At 33.3% G+C, this 25,713-nt stretch overlaps 1 protein-coding gene across 1 annotated transcript in view; it reads right to left on the minus strand.

Moving 5' to 3' along the window:
- Positions 1 to 9,368: 9,368 nt before the first annotated feature.
- LOC120425686 (neural cell adhesion molecule 2-like) overlaps positions 9,369 to 25,713 on the minus strand; it is a 109,874-nt gene continuing 93,529 nt past the window's right edge. Inside the window, exon 6 of the mRNA XM_039590269.2 lies at positions 9,369 to 11,752. Within this exon, the coding sequence (XP_039446203.1) occupies positions 11,340 to 11,752 (413 nt within the window). The 3' untranslated portion in view covers positions 9,369 to 11,339. The remainder of the gene's footprint in view (positions 11,753 to 25,713) is intronic.

The following is a 25,713-nucleotide window of genomic DNA, read 5'->3' on the forward strand; positions in this document are numbered from 1 at the left end:
TATCACCAGAAAATGGGATCTAAGGGGTCCCCCGAGCAAAAATTTACAACCAAAAACTTCACTAAAAGTAAAAGTGTCTATTAAATATGTTAAACTGCCTTACCCAAAGCGTTCTCAGTCTCAGATGGTAGTCCCAGATGTCCCCTACAAGCTGCAGGTCGAACCGAGTTGATATCTGGATAGAACACTTTTTTATTTGAGTTTGAAAATTATGCTATTTTTTACTTAAATGCCAATATCTCCCTTTAGATTTAACTAAGGCTACCAACTGTACGGATTTTTTCCTTACCGTATGGATTTTCGACCCTCTCCGCGGATTTTAAACAGGCCGGAATTTTTGTACGGAATTTTTCGCATAGTACGGATTTGTACGGAATTTTAACAAATTATTAATAGTTTTTTTAATTGGGTCAAAGCTTTTGCTAATTAGACATTTTTGTTTAACTTTCAGTTTGATATTAAAAGGATAACTTGCATCGTTTTCCGGGTTTTCCTCAGTTCAATCTTGATTATTAATAATTGTTCTTTTCAACTTCCTTGAAAAACATATTTATCAAATAAAAGATCAAAAGGCTTTCTAAAGCTTGTGAAAACCTTGTGTTGTGCTTGTATTTATAGGACCTTTCCAATAAAAGCTCTAGAAATGTTTTCGTGAAAACACTGACAACAATATTATTCGTAAAAGCAAACTTGATATTTCGTAAACTTTTGAACGTTTAACAAAAATATTTCTAATTCCCTAATTCCAAATTTATCTAAATAATTCCTTGACATTTTTTGTTATACCATGGTGCCATGTCGGAAAAGTATACGGATTTGCTGCTCAGCAAGAGTTGGTAGCCTTAGATTTAACCAATCGGGATGCACTACCCTGCATTTTATTGCATTTTTTGAGCCCTTTCAGATGCATTTCGAATTCTGAAATTTAATTGAATTTTGCCTAAGTTATAGCCTTTTTAAGATTTTTGACGTTTTTGAACCTTTAAACTTTGTGTCCCGATTTGCCTCACTTCCCCTTGACCTAGAGTGCTCATATTTTGGCCAGATGCTAGTTTTATATGTACAAACAACCCCTGAAAATTTCAGACAGATTGGTGAGGTCAATGCGAGATGGGTATGCTTTGCTCGTGGACTCACTCTTAAAACAACAAAAATCGCGTGAAATTGTTCGATTATCTAAATTAATTGACAAACGGAGTGAGCCAGACTGCTAAAGTTTTGGTTTCATAAAATAATAAAAAAAATATTTTTTTTAAATTGAAAAATGTGAAAATGAAAGTTTCCCCATAGTAATTTCCATACAAATTTCATTCGCTTTGCGCCAATCGTGGGCTTAACCTAAAAAACTAAACTATTGGCACTACGCCCCCCGGGGCATGGCCTTCCTCTAACGTGGGATTTCTGCTCCAGCGCCTCTGACGAGACAGGAGAAACCGGGACCGACGTTTTACTTCACCATCCGATAGAAGCTCAGTGGATAAGGCGGGAATCGAACCCGCGTCTCATAGCATCATCGGGATCGGCAGCCGAAGCCGCTACCCCTGCGCCACGAGACCCAATCGCTTAACCAATCGCTCACAAATTCTGGGAGGTTGTTAGGGACCCTAAAAGGGACCCAAAAAATGTGTTGCTGAAAAAAAAACAATTTTCTATTCCACCCTAATGTATCATACCTTGACAAAACTGAAGCATTTGGGTTTGTTCAAAAATCACGTCTAAGAATAGGGGGAGGGGGGTCTAGCGTTTGTGACAACCCATGTTAACGGTATAGGGAAAGTGACAGGGGGAGGGGTGGGGGTCTGAAATCCCGAAAATCCTTGGACGTAATATTTGAACTTTACTGACATCAACTTAAAAATGTGGAATTGTGTAACCAGTGCTATGGAGTCAGGTATTTTTCATGAATCCGGCTCCCATGTTTATACTAAGTCAGGAGTGACCAAAGTATGGCCCGCGGACCAAACGTGGCCCGCGAGGTGATATTTTGTGGCCCGCGGACTCATTTTGAAAGACCATGTAACATGGCCCTTTGACATGTCTGTAAAGCGATTTTTTTAAAATTTATTTTGGTTTTAGTTTTTTTGTGAACCTTTTTCATTTTCTGTCAATTTTTAAGTAATGGTTTATTCATGCTTTGATCCCGACTATACAACATCAATATTTTGATGAAAAATCTATATTTTTGAAAGTTTAAATGTGATTGAAAATTGAAAATTCCTCAAAAATTTCATCAAACATTTTTGGAATGGGATGCTAATTTAAAAGCAATGCCGCCCCAGTTTTCTTATGTGCTGGGCCTAACACTCAATTTACACTTAGAAACTTTTCAGCCCGGAATTCGTACTCAGTTGGACATTTTGATAAATTGACATTTGGAATCAGAATTATAAGATCAAAAAATAATAAATAAACTCTTTTTTCATTAAAATTTTAATACCATGGCATGTTAATTAAATTTATATTTTTTGTCCAGAGTCGAGGGACATAAAACTCAAAAAATATTTTCAACGGCCTTAAAAGTTTAATGAAAATACAAGAGTATTCAATTCAGCACCTTATTTCTATTATAAGTATATCAATGAAATTAGGATTTTCTTTAACCACCCCTTGACCTTGACAAGATCGTGGCAATTAACATCTTACAAAAATATTGAGGCAAGGAAAAGCTTATGGATAATATTTTTCAGATTTTATTTGGTTTTGTTGATTATTATAAATTTGAACCAATTGACTAGAATTTTTTCTAAACAAAACTGTTTAAAAAATCAATTTGTTGTTCTCTAATATTTAAATGCCAAAAATGTAAAAAAAAAATCAAGAAATTGAAAAAAATCAGGTTATTTTTTTCAGTTTATAGGTTAAGATAAAGCAACTTAGTTTCATTTAAATAAAAAAATCCCATTGGGCCCGCAAGCTCATGTGAGCTTCAAATTTGGCCCACCATTAAAACACTTTGGGCACCCCTTTACTAAGTTGTTAAAAAACAAACCTCGACTGTCTGACTCCGACTCCAACTCTCTGTAAACAACTACCAAAATAATAAAAAAAAATACTCTTGTGAGCCACCCAACCAAATAAAATGTGAAACTGTCTGGATCTAAACAAAGTTTCAGCACACCCCGTTTGAATATTCAAATCCAAGTTCAAGGGTTTACCTCTTACGATCAACCTTGGTAGATTATCAGACCGTTTTCCCCCAACTGATTGCAGGAATCAACCATCAACCGGGGCTCAATATTTGCTGGGTTGAACTTCCCTCCAGGAAGCACGCACCAAAAGCCGTAAAAATCGGAAACGGATTAATTCAATCAATCTCGAACCCGAAACGAATATATACAGCTGAAATCCGGTTTCGAAGGTCGATCCGAACGTGCATGAAGAGTGTGGTGGGAGGGGTTGGAGATTTCCGCCCGCCACCGTCCTTTTGTGTGATTTTCACCAAAAAGGCAGGTCGGAAAAGCAACAAGCCAAAGAAAAATAAGGAATATTCAGCTCGACTCATGCCACGCTTCCAAAACATGCCAACAGCAGGACATGGCGGGAAAGTGAGCCAAAAGTCGTTCCTTACATGTCGCCGAAAACGATAGAGAAAGGAAGAGTCGAGGTCGGAGGAATGGAAATCGCCCGTTATCTGTGGTTGGAATAACCACCGACAAGTACCACGACGGAATCTGGACGCCCCGCGGGGAGTGAAACCCCAGCGCACGAAAAGCTGAAATTTGATTTCTATTGATATTCAATTTTGCGGAAAACGGTCCATATTTGGCGCAGCAGTACGGGCAGCTGTGAGTTAATAAATTTATGACTTTTTCCTCGATACGATCGCTCTTTTTTTCGTCTTTTCGTGCCCGGCAGCATTTTGTGAATATTCTGTTTGAAGTGGCGAGGGAAGAATTTTTCGGATAATTTATTGGCGGGAATTAATTTGGGGAAGAACTGCGCATGGGGTGAGGATTTCTTTCTTGGAGAAGAGAGACTTTTTTTATAACCAATAATGTTTATTATCATCCTGTTTGTAATAATCAGTTGTATAATTACTAATTTATTTAAATAAGTTTTATCTTACATCGACAGCTTGACAGCGTCTCACATGACCACTCACATTTTCACCCAGTCAGCCCTCCCAAGACCCTTCCCTCCGATTGGCCATATTGTGCTATCCTCCTAATAACAGAGATTTTTGCTGCATACTTAATTCATTATTCGCTTAACTACACGTGTGCTTAACTTGTAACCACTGGAGTCGGTTTAAAATCTTAATCACAATTATTACAACACTTTTTTTTCTTCAATTTTTCCTACCACTACCCAAGTCACTCAAGTCCCAAGTTGCATCCACTCATACATACATTCCCACACACACACACACACACACCCATAAACGACCGTAGAACGCACACACATTCTCATACTCGTACAAACGTTGTAACTGGCTGCAGCATAAAAAGTAATGTTCCTCTCCTTAAGTGAAGTGCTCCACTTGCTCGCAGGACCGCACGGAAGACTGGTTCAAAGTTGATGCTTGCAAGCAATATTTGAGCTTTATTCTTTTCAATGAATGCTCTGAAGAGTTTCCATAGAAGTATGAAAATGCTGAAGCAACATTTGAAAATGTCTTTTAAGTTTTTTTGGCTACTGAAACTTTATCGCAAATATTCAGACGGAAAAAAGATAATTTTCGAAATCGTGAATAGTGTTCATGAATTTAAGAACCACGAAGGAATATATTCAGATTCACGTTTACAATGCAAATTTACCATTAGGGTAAAATCTAGTTTTATCGGAAAAAAGAAAATATGGTGTCTTCGGGAAAGTTGTTCAAAATTAAATGAAGGTCCTACATCTGAGAATTGATAAAGATTGGACGACTATTGCTCCCTTCACAGAGATAAAACTGAAACAGTTGTTTTTCTTCATACATTTTGACAATTTTGTCATACAAAATTCAAAGACCCTCCATCTATGTCTTTGAATTTCCCGTTGTCAAAATCTGCTCAAATTTGGAAATTAGCCTAGTGATGGGTCAATCTTTTATTTAAGAGAGTGTTCTCGAGAATGCCCAAATTTGGACCACCCTAATACTGATAAATAAATTCCAGCGTGGTTCTAAAATTCATGAACACAATTCACGATTACTGAAATTGATTTTTTCTGTCTAGGTTATGCACTGTGAGTTGTGTAAAATAATTGGCATGAAACTCAAATGAACCACTTGCCTTCCTACGTACAAAGAGCTGAATTTTTGCAGGAAATATTTAAAATATTTATTGATTCATGGGAAATTGTACTATATTTAGTTTCGAAGCTCGAAACACAAATTTGATTTGTTGTATTTCAAAAATATGTAGTTTTAACCTGGACTATTTAGTATAAGTAGTTAGTTCAACAAGTTTTTTTAAATGCTGAAAAAACGAGTTTTGCAACTAGATGCAAACAATTTTTTGCAAGCCCAAAAAATAAATCAATATAATTTTTAGTATATCGTATGTTTTCTCGCTTCAAGTTGGCATTCGTGTGTTTGGTTGATAAAAAAAAACAAAGAAAAGAATTTTAAACAAAGAATCACATTTTAAAACATTGATATTGGAAAATTGTCAAACTATTTTTTTTTATAAATTGGGTGTTGAACTTTCTGAAAAAGTAGAACATTTTCAAAATTGTTCCAGTTGCCAATATTCACTTTCAAAATTTTACTTTAATCCTAAGAACACTACTTCAACTAGACTGCTTGCAGAAATCACAATTCCTTATCTTCAAAATTAATGTTAACCAGAATGCATTCGATAGTATGATGATTTTTTTTGCATAGTTAGAAATATATAACAATTAAAAAATACCCTCTCCCTCTCAAACGGCCTCGTTGTTTATGGCAAAGCCCTAACCACAGAATATTATAATATACTTCAAGTTGGAAGTTGGAATCAATAAAAATAGTGCTATTAGAATCGAAATTAAAACCATTTTGTGCCCTAATCTCATTCACTTAAACTCGTTACGGCTCAATTACACCAAGTTACTACCTTGAACCAGTCTACCGTACAAAACCCGCTAATTGCCAATTTTCGCGTAAACTTTCATTGCACTCCACTTTACACTTTGCCTTACACGTGTTCATTTTCGATTAACCAACTCGCAAAACTCATTCAACTCGCCCTGTTCCGTATTTTTTCCCCCTCTGAATGCGCTATGGTTTGCTTAAAGGACGTGGAAAAAATCCCAGGAAGTAATTTGAAAGAAATAATTATCTCTTTTAACGGTAATTTTTAATCGTCCTGTTCACATTTCACTCCTGACTTCCTCGCTGGTAATTGTTTCCGCCTTCCGACCAGCACTGGCTCATTACAATTAGTCTCATTTTCCCTTACCAACTTTGTTAATTTGATTGTGATGTCGAGTCAGCAATTGGCATCCTTCGTAGCTTCATTGGCTTTTTTTTTTCTCTCTGCCTTTCTCTGTCTCGTAACTTTCGATTCTACCATGTTACAACAACTTTGATTGAAATTTTATTGCATTCCTTGAATCTGTTCGCTTCCGTTCTCTGGTGTATGAGTTTTGTATGCAAATTTGGTGCCCCAGGTCGGGAAGGCCAGCTGCTGCTGCACTGCTCTCTGCTGGAAGAATGTTCTATTTCTGTCGTCATCAGTCTGATTTGTGCACTGAGTTGAGCGTTCCTGTTCAATTTGTCTGATGAATTGATTTCAGTGCAAGCAGCTGCAACGGTGTCCCGTGTAGGAGGAAGGCAATTTTGAGAATTTTCAAGAAACAACAAAAACACAGTTCGTCCCAGTGCTGCTCAAATCCACTCATATTGACAGAAAACCCTGTATGTAAATATTCTTCCCGGGAAAATTCCAACGCCGCCGCAGTGACACACTTGTGGCAGTTCTAACGAGAACGTCGCCATTGCAGCGGCATGACCTTCACCCTTTTGTGTGAACCAACCACACCGTGTGGAATGCAATTTCAGCAGTCACAGCAGTGTGACACACAGCGTTTTTGTTCCACATGTCAAACCACTCACCAATGCTGTGCCACACTGGCGTGCACGCGAGGGAGTAGCAGTGGGTTGTATTTGCTTGAATTTGCTTCTTGTTTCAAGTTCGAGATAACGACCCTTTCTGTTTGACTGTGTCGAGATGGTGCACAGGAAACTAGCGACCTCAGAGTTGGAAGTCGGAAGCTGAATGCAGTGCTGGTGCAATTCATAAACTCGAGTAACATTTGAAAATGTTTAAAATTTATCATTTTGCTGATTGAAGTTTGAAATCATAATCAAATACAAAATAAAACTTGAAAAATATTTAAACAAAAATGCAATCTCTGAAATGAATATAAGTGCAATGCACGTCGAACAATTCCAGTCTTAGCCTTTGCACTATGTCAAGTGGTTGAAGGCATGCGGTGATGCAAAACAACGGATCTCATCGCATCCTCAAATTTCATGGAATGCCATTGTGAATTCTATCACGAGAACTTTCTCTTGTTGATTGAAGTTGCTCTCAAAGCAGCTTCATAAATCAACAATTTTACGTTTGTTAATTGCTACAAATATTCATACCTGAGGAATCTTCCTGTTGTGTTTATTTTTCTACGAATTTAATATGAAATGTCCGTTACTCTTCAGTCAAAGCAACGCTAAATGGGAAACAATAAACATAAATTTTGTGGAAATTTATAAATTTCTAACCCAATTTCGACATTTTCCCTAAGAAAATGCCTTAAAAAATTGAGCTTCAAATCTAAGATGGCAGCCAAAATGGCGATGATAATTTATTGAAAAAATACATGTTTTAATTTAAGAAGCAATCAAATATCCAAATTTGACCAAACGGAGGTCACAGAAATCGAATTTAACAATTAAAAGTAAACAAAAATGTAAAAAAAAATATTGGTTCGACTATCCAAAAAATGGTTTCCAGCAAGGCCTCAGACTGGCAAATAATTAATAATAACTTTGATTTCAAGCTGATAATTTAAAATTCATTAAATATTTGGTAATTAATGGTAATTTGAGTAATCAAAAGTAATTGATTAAAGTATTTTTTTTGTGATTTAAAGTTAAAATCTTGAATATTAAAATTGTAAACAATCTTTTTAAAATTTATTTATGTATTTATTAGACCGTTGCAAACATTAAAAAAAAAAAAATATTTACAACGGCCTTAAAAAAAATAAATTGATTTTATTTTGAATAAGTGTGTCTGGCAAAGATTTCAAAAATGACTGGCTTTTTGTATAGTGAGTTTTAACCATTTTAAATGTTTAAGGAAGTTAAAGATAAATAAACAGACTTTTTATCCAATATATAAGCATTGCAACTTTTTCAATCATACATTTGAATGCCGTAATAAGTGACTCAATACATTCCAAAATAAAAAAAATGGTTTAATCTCCCAAAAGCCATTGGAGATAGTTTTCAAAGAATAGAGGGAAAAATTGAGAATTTCAGGATTTTTTGAAAATAGAAGTGCAATCAGTTTTCAAATTTCGATATCCACGGGTCTATTTTCAATGTAAAATCAGTGTTCAAAATCCAAAACTCCTTTTTTTCAATAATTCCTTAAATTATGCAAATAATTTGTTGTCCGCAGTTAGAATCGGAAATAATTTAAAAGTATAAAAAGAAATCTCAGTTTTTATCCGCTTTTTTTATTTTTTTTCTCACTAATTAAATTCAAATATTTTTTAAGATTCTTTTTACTTGGATGAAATTTTGTCTAAACGTTCTTCATGTAAGGTACAGAAATTTGATCTTTGTGAAGAAAAACGAAAATATTGCTAAACAAAATTTTAAAAATCATAATGCATTTTTCAATGGTCCTTTCATTAATATGATGAAATTCCAGCTTGTTATTTCAATTATTATCTTTTGGCCAGAGACGAGAAACAAAAACTTTAATATGATGAACGATATTATTTTTTTTCTATGAAAAGAACCTATTCAAAACATTTTTTACATTAAAACATTATAGAGGAAGCACTGCGTTGAAAATTTCTGACCATTTCAAAAACGTTTTTTTTTTGTTAAAAAAAAAATTCTTGGTAATCTCTGAGTCATAAGTAATAATCGTTCCAAAATGGATTGAGATTTAACACACAGTTGAAAGGAACTCCAAAACTCTGTTATGTACTGCGAATGAACTAATTGTAACATGATTATTCACTAATAAAACCGAATTTAAATTGAAAATGTAAAAAATGTACAGTTTGATTTGTTGCGATTGAATCATAAATTAAACAAATATTTTTTACACAATGCATTTTTCCCATACTTCTTTTCATGAATATGCCGAAGGCACCAAGTCGTAAACAAATATTAAAAGCTTAGCATGTTTGTTAAAGTTTACGATTTGTGCTTTTGTTACATGTTTAAACTCTACTATATTTTCTCAAAACGACAGAATTATGGCTTAAATTCTGAAGTCAACTTAGAAAACAATTTCAGTTTTATTCAAGTCTGAAACATAAACACAATCAAAAACTGCAAAAATAGTAGAACTTTTTATGTTATATTATTCCAACACTATGAATTTGCATCCATCATAAGTGAATCCCTTCCGGGGAGACAGTTTTGAATTAAATTTAAAATTGCAAATATCCGTTCCTCAATCACTAGCAAACTTCTCTTCATAAATGTTGCAGACGATAAATGGTGACAGGAAGCAGGAAACTCTGCGGCCCACAGGATGAAATATACTGACACAAAAAAGGAACGAAACTCTACAGCAAAGATAAGCATCTGCTTTTTGTTGCTTCCTTTGGACCCGTTATCGTTACACAATGTTTGCCCTGTTGGCTGGCGTCGAGTCTCCCTTCGAGTGCCTTCCTGCCAGAACGTGATGCTCATCTTTTAGCAACATTTCCTGGACATCCCCACCACCACCACCACCCAACATTTCAAGTTTTCATCAGTTATGCAAAATGACAAAATAGATGAATGTGTTTTATTCATGATTTTCCCTTCTTATCTGTGTCGAGCAGCTTTCGTCTTTCGGGAGGCAAACGGTTTTTTTTTGCTCTACCAAGTGTTTGTTCAAAAACTAGTGCAAACTTTAAAAAAAAGTCAATTTGGCTCGGTTTGATTCTGTGTGCTGACCAAAGCCCCATTTCTCCGACGAAACTATTCTCGCAAAAGGCAAGTTTCTCGACCCGGCGGTACTTTCTATTTGTTTAATCAATACTTGATTGAGCGATAGCAGCCAGGCCCGGGACTTTCCACGTGGCCCCAACCAACGCAGGCAAGAAAGATTGAAGAAGTTCGGAAATGAGCGCGCGTAAACTTTGCCGCTTGATGGCTCTCAAAGTGTTTGATTTGCATCGGAATCGACCACCGGCGAATCGTCGAGAGCCGTGCTCGAGCTGTTCGATTGTTGTTTGAAGAGGTTTTCGTTTCCGACCGGCCAGCCAAACCATTCATCGAGCCAGAAGGATTTGATGAAGGTTTGCGGGAAAATATCTTTAGGAAATTAGAGCTTTCCGGGAATCGTTGGAAATGCGAGGTGAAAAGGGTTAGATTTCGATTCTTCGCCATCTGAGAGCACTTGAGAAGGGAAAAAATACAAGTTTAGATTCTGCTGAAAATCGTCTAGACCACATTATAGAAGAGATATGGTGTTTTAATTTGTTTATTGTGACAATATTTAAATTCCTGCAAATTTGCTACCGCAATTTTACCAGCAGGTTGAATCAAGATATGATCAATTTCCGTTTACTTGAAATAGCTTGAGCAGGAATTCAAGCTGCAACCAGAAACCAACAGAACCACATAGTAAAATAATAAAATTCCCAGATTATTGTCCGTATAACCACAATATACACAGACTGTTGGCTTTAACTGGAACGTACAATTTGATCCATTTAAGAACGAGATCAAAAAGCTGCTAGAATTCAAAGAGAAACTAAAACCTCAGTTTAAAACCATGACGCCCTGGGACTCCCTTTTGGAAACAAGACCCTACCGCCGCAACAGCTTCATTCTCTACAATTTTCGTATCCAGTGTGTCCTGTCTTAGAATCGTCCGTCTCTTCAGCGTAGTCCTAAGCTTCCCTAAATCGAGTATTTCACACACCAGTCTGACATGCTGCATCACAATTTCTCTTTTGCTCACTTATGAACTCTGCTGCTGCACTCTACAACGTTTTAATGCTAGAAAACCTGTACAAAATATTTATAGTTACTTGTCGCTAGAAACGAAGTGCCTTTGACCTGTGAGCTATCATTTGCGGGCTGCAGAAGAGCCTCCTTTTTCACACATACAGAAACTGCCACACACGCACACACACTCAAACGTCCCTTCCTCAGTCGAAACCCTCTCTCTTTGCCCCTCAACCCAGCCCTTTTAGACCGCATCAAACAACTTAATACTTTTGCTGAATATAGTCTTTACGATTACCAGCACTAATAGTATACAAAATGTCGCCGTCCAGGGCCTGTTGGAGTTGGAGATCGTCATCGTCGTCCGTCGCAGAACTGCCGCAACGGGACAGGAGGACATCGTCGTCGTCGTCGGCGGCGGCACCACCTTCGAGGAGGAGAGCAGCTGCGGCACCCGGGGGAACCGGATCCAGGGGGAAGACCAGTAGTACGTCCAATAGGTCAGCAGCAGGGTTGCCAGCCAGTAGCAGCAGCAGCTGCCAGCCGGACTGGGGCTCGTTAGACGACTGATGACTGCGGCCGAGGCACCACTGCTGCCAGCGCCGGATGCTGCCGTTGGACTCTTGTTCGGATGTTGCATTGCGGCTGGCTTTTCACCTGTGTGAAGGACGAGACCAGAAATAGAGAGAGAAGGAGAGGTAGAGAAGTGAGTGCATTAAAAATCCATCCAACATAAAACCGTACTGGGTACGAGGGCTGGCTGGCAACTCCTGGATCGTTATACCAGAGGTGAAACCCAATTTAATAAGGTATTTGGATGTTTGTTTGGCTTTGCATTTGAAACTTGGGTTGGGTTCAACCCATTGTACAATTTTTAATAAATGATTTGGATGATCTACAGTTGCTTTAATTGACGAAATGCATTTAAACTATGATTTATAGATTTAATAGAGTTGCTACCCAAGTAACATTTTAGGTTTTAAGTAGGCCACAAAAGCCTTTTTAGGCCGTATGAGGGTTTCCAGAACCATAATAAAACCTGTAAGTTTAAAAATGTTACTATGATAATCTTGTAAGGATGGGATAATATTTCTAAGAATAAAATAGAGTCCAGAGTATTAAGCCTCAAAATTTGTCAGTTTTTTTGTAGATATTTTATATTTTTGTGTATTTGTTTATGATGTTTGGTACTGGCCGAAACAAACTAAAATGTAATTCTGTCGATTGGAGCATGTTTTTACAGATCGTGGTGATGAATCAACAGGAAAAAGTAACTTCAGCGTCGGATGATCTGTGCACAATATACACTAGCGCTACTGCCCAAAGGTTAAATCAAAATTGGCTTTTGGCATGAGCAATTCTTGCATTTTTTCAAAGACTTAAATCTGGGACTTGAATGTAATGTCTTTGGTAGCTATTAGAATACCGGAATGATTTGGGACAATAGTGTTGGGTCTAATTTGATTGGATATTGGTCACGACCGGTGAATCTTACAATGTTTCCAAACAGGGAAACATTTAACGAACCATATGAGTGGTGGACATGAAAATTTGCAATTCTTCAGAGTTGGCCACAATTTATGTTTCTTATATATTACTTAAATGATTTTTTTACAATTATGATTCAATGTTTTTTGCAATACTGGTCATGTCTGTTACATAACCACCTTTTTAAAATAAATGTCAAGAATAATTTCCAAAGCTTTTCAATCGTCTGTTGAAGACCAATCTGTGTGTACAATAGGGTGCCTAGAAAAAATGATTATCTGCTCCACAAACGAAAAACAGCATTATGGGTTATTTTAAGTGTATGTACAAATTTTTTAGCTTCTATGTAATTCAGGGGTGACAAAAGTATCTATGGCCCGCGGGCCAAACGTAGCCCACGAGATGATTTTTTGTGACCCGCGGACCCATTTTGAATAATCATGTTAAGGCCCCCGTCTCGTGACTCGCGCGCGCGTGGTTTATCATTTTTCATATTTGTTATATTATCGTTTTTAAAAATCCAAACACATCACGATTTAGAGAATTTTCTCAGCTTTCTAACTACGAGTTCATTTTTCAAAAAAAAGTGAGTTTTTCTTCTCCATCGGTGCTTTTTAGTAAAATAGTATTTCAAAATTCTGGGGTATTTCAAAATTTATCGCGATGACCTATACTTTTTTATACACCAAAATGTTCGTTGGGATGTGGGCAACATATGTCTAGAACATTGTTATAATTTTTGACCAAAATATATTGCCTTTTTTTAGTAAAAACTATAGCGCGCCATCACCATATTTTGAAAATATTGAAAAAGCTGGTTTTTACCTTGGAAGGCAAAATCTCGAAATTCAAAGCGATGACCTATACTTTTTATCGATGGAGAATGTCCACAAATATCCTAGAATCAATTTGTAGTACTTTAAAAAATATTTGAGTACATAAAAATATTTATTTTGGGCAAATTATTGAGAAAAATCTATTTTTTTCAAAGAAACTGAAATATATTCCAAGTATTTCGCCAATATCTCGAAATTCAAAGTGATGACCTATACTTTTTATGGATGGAAAATATTCAGAAATATTCTGAAATCAATTTGTAGTACTTTGAAAAATATTTTAGTACATAAAAATATTTATTTTGGGCTAAATATTGAGAAAAATCTATTTTTTTCAGAGAAACTCAAATATATTCCAAGTATTTCGCCAATATCTCAAAATTCAAAGCGATGACCTATACTTTTTATGGATGGAAAACATTCAGAAATATTCTGAAATCAATTTGTAGTACTTTGAAAAATATTTTAGTACATAAAAATATTTATTTTGGGCTAAATATTGAGAAAAATCTATTTTTTTTCAAAGAAACTCAAATATATTCCAAGTATTTCGCCAATATCTCGAAATTCAAAGCGATGACCTATACTTTTTATGGATGGAAAATATTCAGAAATATTCTGAAATCAATTTGTAGTACTTTGAAAAATATTTTAGTACATAAAAATATTTATTTTGGGCTAAATATTGAGAAAAATCTATTTTTTTTAAAGAAACTCAAATATATTCCAAGTATTTCGCCAATATCTCAAAATTCAAAGCGATGACCTATACTTTTTATGGATGGAAAATGTTCAGAAATATTCTAGAATTACTTTGTATTACTTTGAAAATTATTTTAGTACATAAAAATATTTATTTTGGGCTAAATATTGAGAAAAATCTATTTTTTCAAGGAAACTCATATATATTCCAAGTATTTCGCCAATATCTCAAAATTCAAAGTGATGACCTATACTTTTTATGGATGGAAAATGTTCAGAAATATTCTGAAATCAATTTGTAGTACTTTGAAAATATTTTAGTACATAAAAATATTTATTTTGGGCTAAATATTGAGAAAAATCTATTTTTTTCAAAGAAACTCAAATATATTCCAAGTATTTCGCCAATATCTCAAAATTCAAAGCGATGACCTATACTTTTTATGGATGGAAAATGTTCAGAAATATTCTAGAATCACTTTGTATTACTTTGAAAATTATTTAAGTACATAAAAATATTTATTTTGGGCTAAATATTGAGAAAAATCTATTTTTTTCAAAGAAACTCAAATATATTCCAAGTATTTCGCCAATATCTCAAAATTCAAAGCGATGACCTATACTTTTTATGGATGGAAAATATTCAGAAATATTCTGAAATCAATTTGTAGTACTTTGAAAAATATTTAAGTACATAAATTTTTTTATTTTGGGCTAAATATTGAGAAAAATCTATTTTTTGAAAGAAACTCAAATATATTCCAAGTATTTCGCCAATATCTCAAAATTCAAAGCGATGACCTATACTTTTTATGGATGGAAAATGTTCAGAAATATTCTAGAATCAATTTGTAGTACTTTGAAAAATATTTTAGTACATAAAATATTTATTTTGGGCTAAATATTGAGAAAAGACTATTTTTTTCAAAGAAACTCAAATATATTCCAAGTATTTCGCCAATATCTCAAAATTCAGAGCGATGACCTATACTTTTTATGGATGGAAAATATTCAGAAATATTCTGAAATCAATTTGTAGTACTTTGAAAAATATTTTAGTACATAAAAATATTTATTTTGGGCTAAATATTGAAAAAAATCTATTTTTTTCAAAGAAACTCAAATATATTCCAAGTATTTCGCCAATATCTCAAAATTCAAAGCGATGACCTATACTTTTTATGGATGGAAAATGTTCAGAAATATTTTAGAATCAATTTGTAGTACTTTTAAAAATATTTTAGTACATAAAATATTTATTTTGGGCTAAATATTGAGAAAAGACTATTTTTTTCAAAGAAACTCAAATATATTCCAAGTATTTCGCCAATATCTCAAAATTCAAAGCGATGACCTGGACTTTTTATGGATGGAAAATGTTCAGAAATATTCTAGAATCAATTTGTAGTACTTTGAAAAATATTTTAGTACATAAAAATATTTATTTTGGGCTAAATATTGAGAAAAATCTATTTTTTTCAAAGAAACTCAAATATATTCCAAGTATTTCGCCAATATCTCAAAATTCAAAGCGATGACCTATACTTTTTATGGATGGAAAATATTCAGAAATATTCTGAAATCAATTTGTAGTACTTTGAAAAATATTTTAGTACATAAATTTTTTTATTTTGGGCTAAATATTGAGAAAAATCTATTTTTTCAAAGAAACTCAAATATATTCCAAGTATTTCGCCAATATCTCAAAATTCAAAGCGATGACCTATACTTTTTATGGATGGAAAATGTTCAGAAATATTCTAGAATCAATTTGTAGTACTTTGAAAAATATTTTAGTACATAAAATATTTATTTTGGGCTAAATATTGAGAAAAGACTATTTTTTTTCAAAGAAACTCAAATATATTCCAAGTATTTCGCCAATATCTCAAAATTCAGAGCGATGACCTATACTTTTTATGGATGGAAAATATTCAGAAATATTCTGAAATCAATTTGTAGTACTTTGAAAAATATTTTAGTACATAAAAATATTTATTTTGGGCTAAATATTGAAAAAAATCTATTTTTTTCAAAGAAACTTAAATATATTCCAAGTATTTCGCCAATATCTCAAAATTCAAAGCGATGACCTATACTTTTTATGGATGGAAAATGTTCAGAAATATTTTAGAATCAATTTGTAGTACTTTTAAAAATATTTAAGTACATAAAATATTTATTTTGGGCTAAATATTGAGAAAAGACTATTTTTTTCAAAGAAACTCAAATATATTCCAAGTATTTCGCCAATATCTCAAAATTCAAAGCGATGACCTGGACTTTTCATGGATGGAAAATGTTCAGAAATATTCTAGAATCAATTTGTATTACTTTGAAAAATATTTTTGTACATAAAATATTTATTTTGGGCTAAATATTGAGAAAAGACTATTTTTTCAAAGAAACTCAAATATATTCCAAGTATTTCGCCAATATCTCAAAATTCAAAGCGATGACCTATACTTTTTATGGATGGAAAATGTTCAGAAGTATTCTAGAATCAATTTGTAGTACTTTGAAAAATATTTTAGTACATAAAAATATTTATTTTGGGCTAAATATTGAGAAAAATCTTTTTTTTTCAAAGAAACTCAAATATATTCCAAGTATTTCGCCAATATCTCAAAATTCAAAGCGATGACCTATACTTTTTATGGATGGAAAATATTCAGAAATATTCTGAAATCAATTTGTAGTACTTTGAAAAATATTTTAGTACATAATTTTTTTTATTTTGGGCTAAATATTGAGAAAAATCTATTTTTTCAAAGAAACTCAAATATATTCCAAGTATTTCGCCAATATCTCAAAATTCAAAGCGATGACCTATACTTTTTATGGATGGAAAATATTCAGAAATATTCTGAAATCAATTTGTAGTACTTTGAAAAATATTTAAGTACATAAATTTTTTTATTTTGGGCTAAATATTGAGAAAAATCTATTTTTTGAAAGAAACTCAAATATATTCCAAGTATTTCGCCAATATCTCAAAATTCAAAGCGATGACCTATACTTTTTATGGATGGAAAATGTTCAGAAATATTCTAGAATCAATTTGTAGTACTTTGAAAAATATTTTAGTACATAAAATATTTATTTTGGGCTAAATATTGAGAAAAGACTATTTTTTTCAAAGAAACTCAAATATATTCCAAGTATTTCGCCAATATCTCAAAATTCAGAGCGATGACCTATACTTTTTATGGATGGAAAATATTCAGAAATATTCTGAAATCAATTTGTAGTACTTTGAAAAATATTTTAGTACATAAAAATATTTATTTTGGGCTAAATATTGAAAAAAATCTATTTTTTTCAAAGAAACTCAAATATATTCCAAGTATTTCGCCAATATCTCAAAATTCAAAGCGATGACCTATACTTTTTATGGATGGAAAATATTCAGAAATATTCTGAAATCAATTTGTAGTACTTTGAAAAATATTTTAGTACATAAATTTTTTTATTTTGGGCTAAATATTGAGAAAAATCTATTTTTTCAAAGAAACTCAAATATATTCCAAGTATTTCGCCAATATCTCAAAATTCAAAGCGATGACCTATACTTTTTATGGATGGAAAATGTTCAGAAGTATTCTAGAATCAATTTGTAGTACTTTGAAAAATATTTTAGTACATAAAAATATTTATTTTGGGCTAAATATTGAGAAAAATCTATTTTTTTCAAAGAAACTCAAATATATTCCAAGTATTTCGCCAATATCTCAAAATTCAAAGCGATGACCTATACTTTTTATGAATGGAAAATGTTCAGAAATATTCTAGAATCAATTTGTAGTACTTTTAAAAATATTTTAGTACATAAAAATATTTATTTTGGGCTAAATATTGAGAAAAATCTATTTTCTTCAAAGAAACTCAAATATATTCCAAGTATTTCGCCAATATCTCAAAATTCAGAGCGATGACCTATATTTTTTATGGATGGAAAATGTTCAGAAATATTCTAGAATCAATTTGTAGTACTTTGAAAAATATTTTAGTACATAAAAATATTTATTTTGGGCTAAATATTGAGAAAAATCTATTTTTTTCAAAGAAACTCAAATATATTCCAAGTATTTCGCCAATATCTCAAAATTCAGAGCGATGACCTATACTTTTTATGAATGGAAAATGTTCAGAAATATTCTAGAATCAATTTGTAGTACTTTTAAAAATATTTTAGTACATAAAAATATTTATTTTGGGCTAAATATTGAGAAAAATCTATTTTCTTCAATGAAACTCAAATATATTCCAAGTATTTCGCCAATATCTCAAAATTCAGAGCGATGACCTATATTTTTTATGGATGGAAAATGTTCAGAAATATTCTAGAATCAATTTGTAGTACTTTGAAAAATATTTTAGTACAAAAAAATATTTATTTTGGGCTAAATATTGAGAAAAATCTATTTTTTTCAAAGAAACTCAAATATATTCCAAGTATTTCGCCAATATCTCAAAATTCAAAGCGATGACCTATACTTTTAATGGATGGAAAATGTTCAGAAATATTCTAGAATCAATTTGTAGTACTTTGAAAAATATTGTAGTACAATTAGCAAAAATGTTCAAAATAATTTCAATAAAAAATAATCAATCAACTTTTGACAAACAGTACCGCAACAAGTTTTTTTTGCGATTTTTTTCCTCAAAAATTTGATATTTTGAAAATTAATGATTGCAAAACAACTGGGCAAGTTGAAGATGCATTTTAAAACACTTTTTTTTATTCAAATGTTTATACCATGGCTTTCAATTTCAAAATATTTGCAACGGCCTAACTCAAAATTTAAATCAATGACCTTTTTTCACAAAAGTATTTTGATACAAAAATATTAGCTTTGGAAAATATATTGCAAAATTGTTCATTGAAATATAAAGATATATGTTGAGAGTATAGTTCGAGTTCGAGTAATTTGGAAGAAATATTTTTATAAGAATGATTAGGAAAAAGGATGAGCGAATTTGGACCATTATTGTACTTGAACGAGCTAGAGCTCGTCAAATCAGCAACATGTTTCTATCCAGTTGCTGTTAAGTTTAACATGATACCTCGCAAAATTTTGAAATTTACTAAGAAAAATTTTCATAAGTATGGAGAAATTGCAACATTCCAGCAAAAGGTTTCTTCGTACACTGAAAAAAAATGATGGTAATATTCATCAGGAAATGGTGACAGATTTTGTGTGAAAAAATGATTAATTTTACCCCGGAAAATCATGAATTTGCATCAGTTTTTGATGAATATTCATCAGGTTCACATTTTTACAATTTTTTATGTAATATTACTCAAAAAAAGGTAATATTCAACCTACCAAATTTTCAACATTCCAAAATTCAACTTTTTTTTCTGTGTAAATTTTCAAATTCATGCAAGCAGTTCACGATTTTTGAAATTATTATTTTCAATTCAAAACTATATTTTTTCTGGCTGGAAGATTATTTACTATAAAATATATTTATTATTTATTTCTGTTAGGATTAATTAATGATTTCATTAGTAGCATTAATATACCGCAAAAAACATGGCATATAATTGTATATATTCATCACGAGGAATTTCAACGTTTGGGGAAACTCATTCCTCATAAAGTTTATTTGTCCACACATACAATTTTGCATAATTGGTTTTTCAGTCAATAAAAAGTGTAAGATTATAGGAAAAAAATGTTATATATTAATTCTATTTGAAAAGTGCATGTAAGCATATGTTCAAATATATTTTTCTGAGACAAATATATATTGCTTGAGCAACACATTTTTTGAAAAAAAAAAAAATGTTTTGGCAAGGTAACGCAAATGCACTTGAAGAAAAATCAATAGTAATTTTTAGATGTAAATTTCTGTGCAATTTTGGCAACCTTTTCTAAATCTCTGTAATTGTTATGAAATTGAAACATTACAGGCCATTTTCATCTATTTCTAAAAAAAAATCAAACTTCTGTTGAATTTCTGGTAAGTTTTTTGTAATATTGAGATATTGGAAAAATACTTGAAAAAGCCAGGACCGGTGGTGAAGGGGTATACCTGGTTGCCTCTCATTCAGGCGGCCTGGTTTCGATCCCAAAAGGTTCCGGTGGCATTTTTCGAGACGAGATTTGTCTGATCACGCCTTCCGTCGGACGGGGAAGTAAATGTTGGCCCCGGTCTAACTTAGAGGGTAGGTCGTTAGCTCAATCCAGAAGTCGTTTTCTGGGTCCTATCTCGATGGAGTCGCTGGTCAGCAGTTGGACTCGCAATCCAAAGATCATCAGTTCGAATCTCGGGATAGATGGAAGCTTGGATGTAAAAAGAGGTTTGCAATTGCCTCAACAATCAAGCCTTCGAACACCTTGTTTCGAGTAGGAATCTCACAATCGAGAACGCCAAGGCAATGCTGTAGAGCGAGCAATTTGATTTGAATTGATTTTGGAAAAATGTGATTGTACTAAAACATTTTTTCAAGTACTGCAAATTGATTCTAGAATATTTCTGAACATTTTCCATCCATAAAAAGTATAGGTCATCGCTTTGAATTTTGAGATATTGGCGAAATACTTGGAATATATTTGAGTTTCTTTGAAAAAAATAGATTTTTTTCAATATTTAGCCCAAAATAAATATTTTTATGTACTAAAATATTTTTCAAAGTACTACAAATTGATTTCAGAATATTTCTGAATATTTTCCATCCATAAAAAGTATAGGTCATCACTTTGAATTTCGAGATATTGGCGAAATACTTGGATAATATTTGAGTTTCTTTGAAAAAAGAGATTTATCTCAATATTTTGCCCCGAATAAATATTTTTATTTACTAAAATATTTTTTAAAGTACTACAAATTAATACTGCAATATTTCTAAACATTCTCCATCGATAAAAAGTATAGGTCATCGCTTTGAATTTTGTAATACTGGCGAAATACTTGGAATATATTTGAGTTTCTTTGAAAAAAATAGATTTTTCTCAATATTTAGCCCAAAATAAAAAATTTTATGTACTAAAATATTTTTTAAAGTACTACAAATTGATTCTAGAATATTTCTGAACATTTCCATCCATAAAAAGTATAGGTCATCGCTTTGAATTTTGAGATATTGGCGAAATACTTGGAATTTATTTGAGTTTCTTTGAAAAAAAAAGATTTTTTTCAATATTTAGCCCAAAATAAATATTTTTATGTACTAAAATATTTTTCAAAGTACTACAAATTGATTTCAGAATATTTCTGAATATTTTCCATCCATAAAAAGTATAGGTCATCGCTCTGAATTTTGAGATATTGGCGAAATACTTGGAATATATTTGAGTTTCTTTGAAAAAAATAGTCCTTTCTCAATATTTAGCCCAAAATAAATATTTTATGTACCAAAATATTTTTCAAAGTACTACAAATTGATTCTAGAATATTTCTGAACATTTTCCATCCATAAGAAGTATAGGTCATCGCTATAAATTTTGAGAGATTGGCGAAATACTTGGAATATATTTGAGTTTCTTTGAAAAAAATAGTCTTTTCTCAATATTTAGCCCAAAATAAATATTTTATGTACTCAAATATTTTTAAAAGTACTACAAATTGATTCTAGAATATTTCTAAACATTTTCCATCCATAAAAAGTATAGGTCATCGCTTTGAATTTTGAGATATTGGCGAAATACTTGGAATATATTTGAGTTTCTTTGAAAAAATAGATTTTTCCCAATATTTAGCCCAAAATAACAAATTTTATGTACTAAAATATTTTTCAAAGTACTACAAATTGATTTCAGAATATTTCTGAATATTTTCCATCCATAAAAAGTATAGGTCATCGCTTTGAATTTTGAGATATTGGCGAAATACTTGGAATATATTTGAGTTTCTTTGAAAAAAAATAGATTTTTCTCAATATTTAGCCCAAAATAAATATTTTTATGTACTAAAATAATTTTCAAAGTAATACAAAGTGATTCTAGAATATTTCTGAACATTTTCCATCCATAAAAAGTATAGGTCATCGCTTTGAATTTTGAGATATTGGCGAAATACTTGGAATATATTTCAGTTTCTTTGAAAAAAATAGATTTTTCTCAATATTTAGCCCAAAATAAATATTTTTATGTACTAAAATATTTTTCAAAGTACTACAAATTGATTTCAGAATATTTCTGAATATTTTCCATCCATAAAAAGTATAGGTCATCACTTTGAATTTTGAGATATTGGCGAAATACTTGGAATATATTTCAGTTTCTTTGAAAAAATAGATTTTTCTCAATATTTTGCCCAAAATAAATATTTTTATGTACTCAAATATTTTTTAAAGTACTACAAATTGATTCTAGGATATTTCTGAACATTCTCCATCGATAAAAAGTATAGGTTATCGCTTTGAATTTCGAGATTTTTGCCTTCCAAGGTAAAAACCAGCTTTTTCAATATTTTCAAAATATGGTGATGGCGCGCTATAGTTTTTACTAAAAAACGGCAATATATTTTGGTCAAAAATTATAACAATGTTCTAGACATATGTTGCCCACATCCCAACAAACATTTTGGTGTGTAAAAAAGTATAGGTCATCGCGATAAATTTTGAAATACCCCAGAATTTTGAAATACTATTTTACTAAAAAGCACCGATGGAGAAGAAAAACTCACTTTTTTTGAAAAATGAACTCGTAGTTAGAAAGCTGAGAAAATTCTCTAAATCGTGATGTGTTTGGATTTTTAAAAACGATAATATAACAAATATGAAAAATGATAAACCACGCGCGCGCGAGTCACGAGACGGGGGCCTTAAATGGGCCGTTGACCACATGTAAAGTGATTTTATACTTTTTCAAAAGGTTTATTTTAAACTTTGTATGCTAAATAATATTTTTAATTTTTGTTGATAGAAATATGTACTAATGATTTACTAATATTGTGATCCCCATTTCAGGATCCAAATATTTTGTTCAACAAATCTTACACAGAAAAAAAATCATGGTAATATTACATCTGGAAAGGGGTACATCTTTTATGTCAGAAAAAAATGTGTAATTTTACCTCTGAAAATGTGTAATTTTTACACTTTTCTGTTGTAATGTCGCTTTTTCAGTATAAATTGAAGTAAAATTACATCATAAAAGAGGTAATATTCAACCTTCCAAAATTACACCTTCCAAATTTTCACAATTTTTCACTAATTATAATTATAAAACAATTTCACACGTTTCAATGTGAGTGAAACTAGTAAATATTGTTAAAACTTTAATCAAACATTTTTGAAAACAGTTATAAAACGTTCAAATTTTACTTAGGAAGGCATAAAAACGAAGTTGACTTTATAGCTGTCGGCCACCATTGCTAGTACCAACCACAAGTGTCTTCCTTTTTATCTACAAGGACTTCGCCGCCCTGGGCTCCTAAGTGTATGAAAGTATGGCACTGGATTGTGAGTCCAGTGCGCGGTCCGATTGATCCACACGGGCGGGAAGGCAAACAAAATGTTAAAATCGGAGGAATAAGACTGTTGCAACATCCCCTCGACCTTCCCCCACCCATTCTTAAAAATTGGCTCAAAAAATCAGGGGCAAAAATATTTTTTTCAAAAAACTTCATATTATCAATAGAATTTTAAGTGCAATCAGCTGAAATTAATTAAAAATGCATTCTTCTGCATTTAGACTCATTTTGAGCATGTTCGGGTTTATTCAAAAATAATTATAAATTTAGTGAATTTTCAATGATTTTTTTTTGCTAAACTGTTTTTTTTTTCAACTTTATGGGTGCTTAAAACATTTGCATTTTTTCATTAACTGTTGAAATTCTGGCTCTCAAAGATTTTTTATCAGTCACACTTAATTTAATGGTTAAATTACGCAGTTACATTAATTGGTCAGATTACTAAATAAAATAAACAAAATTGATGGGAAACTGCCATTTTGTGTTTTATATTATTTTAAATTAAAGAAATAGTACAAAAATAACAGAAATTTCAAAAAACAGCAGCTGATGTATTTTCTTGGCTTTTAAATTAAAATAACGTAATTAAATCACCTCCGTGTACGCACGAGAGCAAGCAGCAGTCAAGTGCTCAGTGCTCTATCGTTTTTTCGAAATTTTCCGCCGTAATCTACCGCAATTACCCGCGAGTTTGCTCCTGCAGCATGCCAAAGGCCGGCCGTGGCCGTGGCAGTTCGAGTGCGGCCTCGAAAAACCCGCGAAGTTCGTCTACCGGCCGTGTGCAAAAAGGTAAACAAACCAACGCCGTGTCGACCGCCATCGCGCAGGGGAGCGTGAGCGCAGAAGGCATCGACAAAAAGTTACTACATCCCGGATATGTTCCAAGATCACCAGTTCGAACCCGTTCCGGTACTTCCGGTGCCACGACCAACACGTCAACATCCGCCAACATTCCCATCAGGAACGAGTTCCAGATGCTGAGTGACGACGAAGAAAACAACAACAACACCGACGGTAGCAGTTCCACCGACGACGACGAATACGATGGACGTGCACGGAAGAAAGTGTCGACGTCAAAAACGAACAATTCTCCAAAGGAACGTAGACAACCTCCAATCTATGTTTTGGACACGTTGGCGGACGATATTGACGAGTTGCTGGAAGGCCTCGGATATTGTCTGAAAGTCGGTAAGTCGTCAGTGCAAGTCTACACATTTGACAGCAAGAACTTCGACCTGGTTGTGGAGAAATTGAAGAGTAAAAACTTCAAGTTCTACACATTTGACCCCGTGCAGAAGACAGCCGTTAAGATCGTCTTGCAGGGGTACCAAGACCGCCCGATCTCCGACCTCAAGAAGGACCTCTCGGGTGCTGGAATAACGCCGCGTGACATAAAAGTCCTCTCGCGGAAGACAACGGTCACAGGTACACACACACTGTACCTGTTGTACTTCGACCGCGGCACCGTCAAAATACAAGACCTGCGGCGGACTAAGGCGTTGGACGGTTTTTGGGTAAACTGGCGGTTCTACTCAAAGAACCCGTCGGACGCAGCACAATGCCACCGTTGCCAGAAATTCGGCCACGGCTCGCGGAACTGCAACCTCCCGCCCCGCTGTGTGAAGTGCGGTGAAACACACCTCTCTGAGGCGTGTGCACTGCCGCGCAAGGCGGAATTGGGGGACGAGGCAGCACAAACCAAGGCGCGCATCAAGTGCGCCAACTGTGGAGGTAACCATACCAGCAACTACCGTGGATGCAGCGCACGGAAAACCTACCTCGAGGAGCAGGAAAAGAGGAAGAAGAAAGCAGCAGCGTCCCACCCTCCTCAGCGAAGTACGAGCGTAACCGTGCCGGCTGCTGGGCAGCGTACGGTTCCCGCGGACAACTCAGCATTCCCTCCTGGCTGGGGGCGATCGTTTGCCAGCGTGGTTGCTGCCGGTAGCGGCAATGCGGCCCAGCAAGAAGTCACCGGGGAAGATCTCTTCACCCTGCCGGAGTTCTTTGCTCTCGCTGGGGAGATGATGACGCGGTTCCGGACTTGCCGTAACAAGGCGGAGCAATTCCTGGCCCTTGGGGAGCTGATGATCAAGCACATCTATAAATGATTAAATACTGTGATTTAGTTATAAGCTTTTTCTCTTTCTTTCCCCTTTCCTTTGCAAT

This window comes from Culex pipiens, chromosome 3 (assembly GCF_016801865.2).
Source record: "Culex pipiens pallens isolate TS chromosome 3, TS_CPP_V2, whole genome shotgun sequence".
NCBI lineage: Eukaryota > Metazoa > Arthropoda > Insecta > Diptera > Culicidae > Culex > Culex pipiens.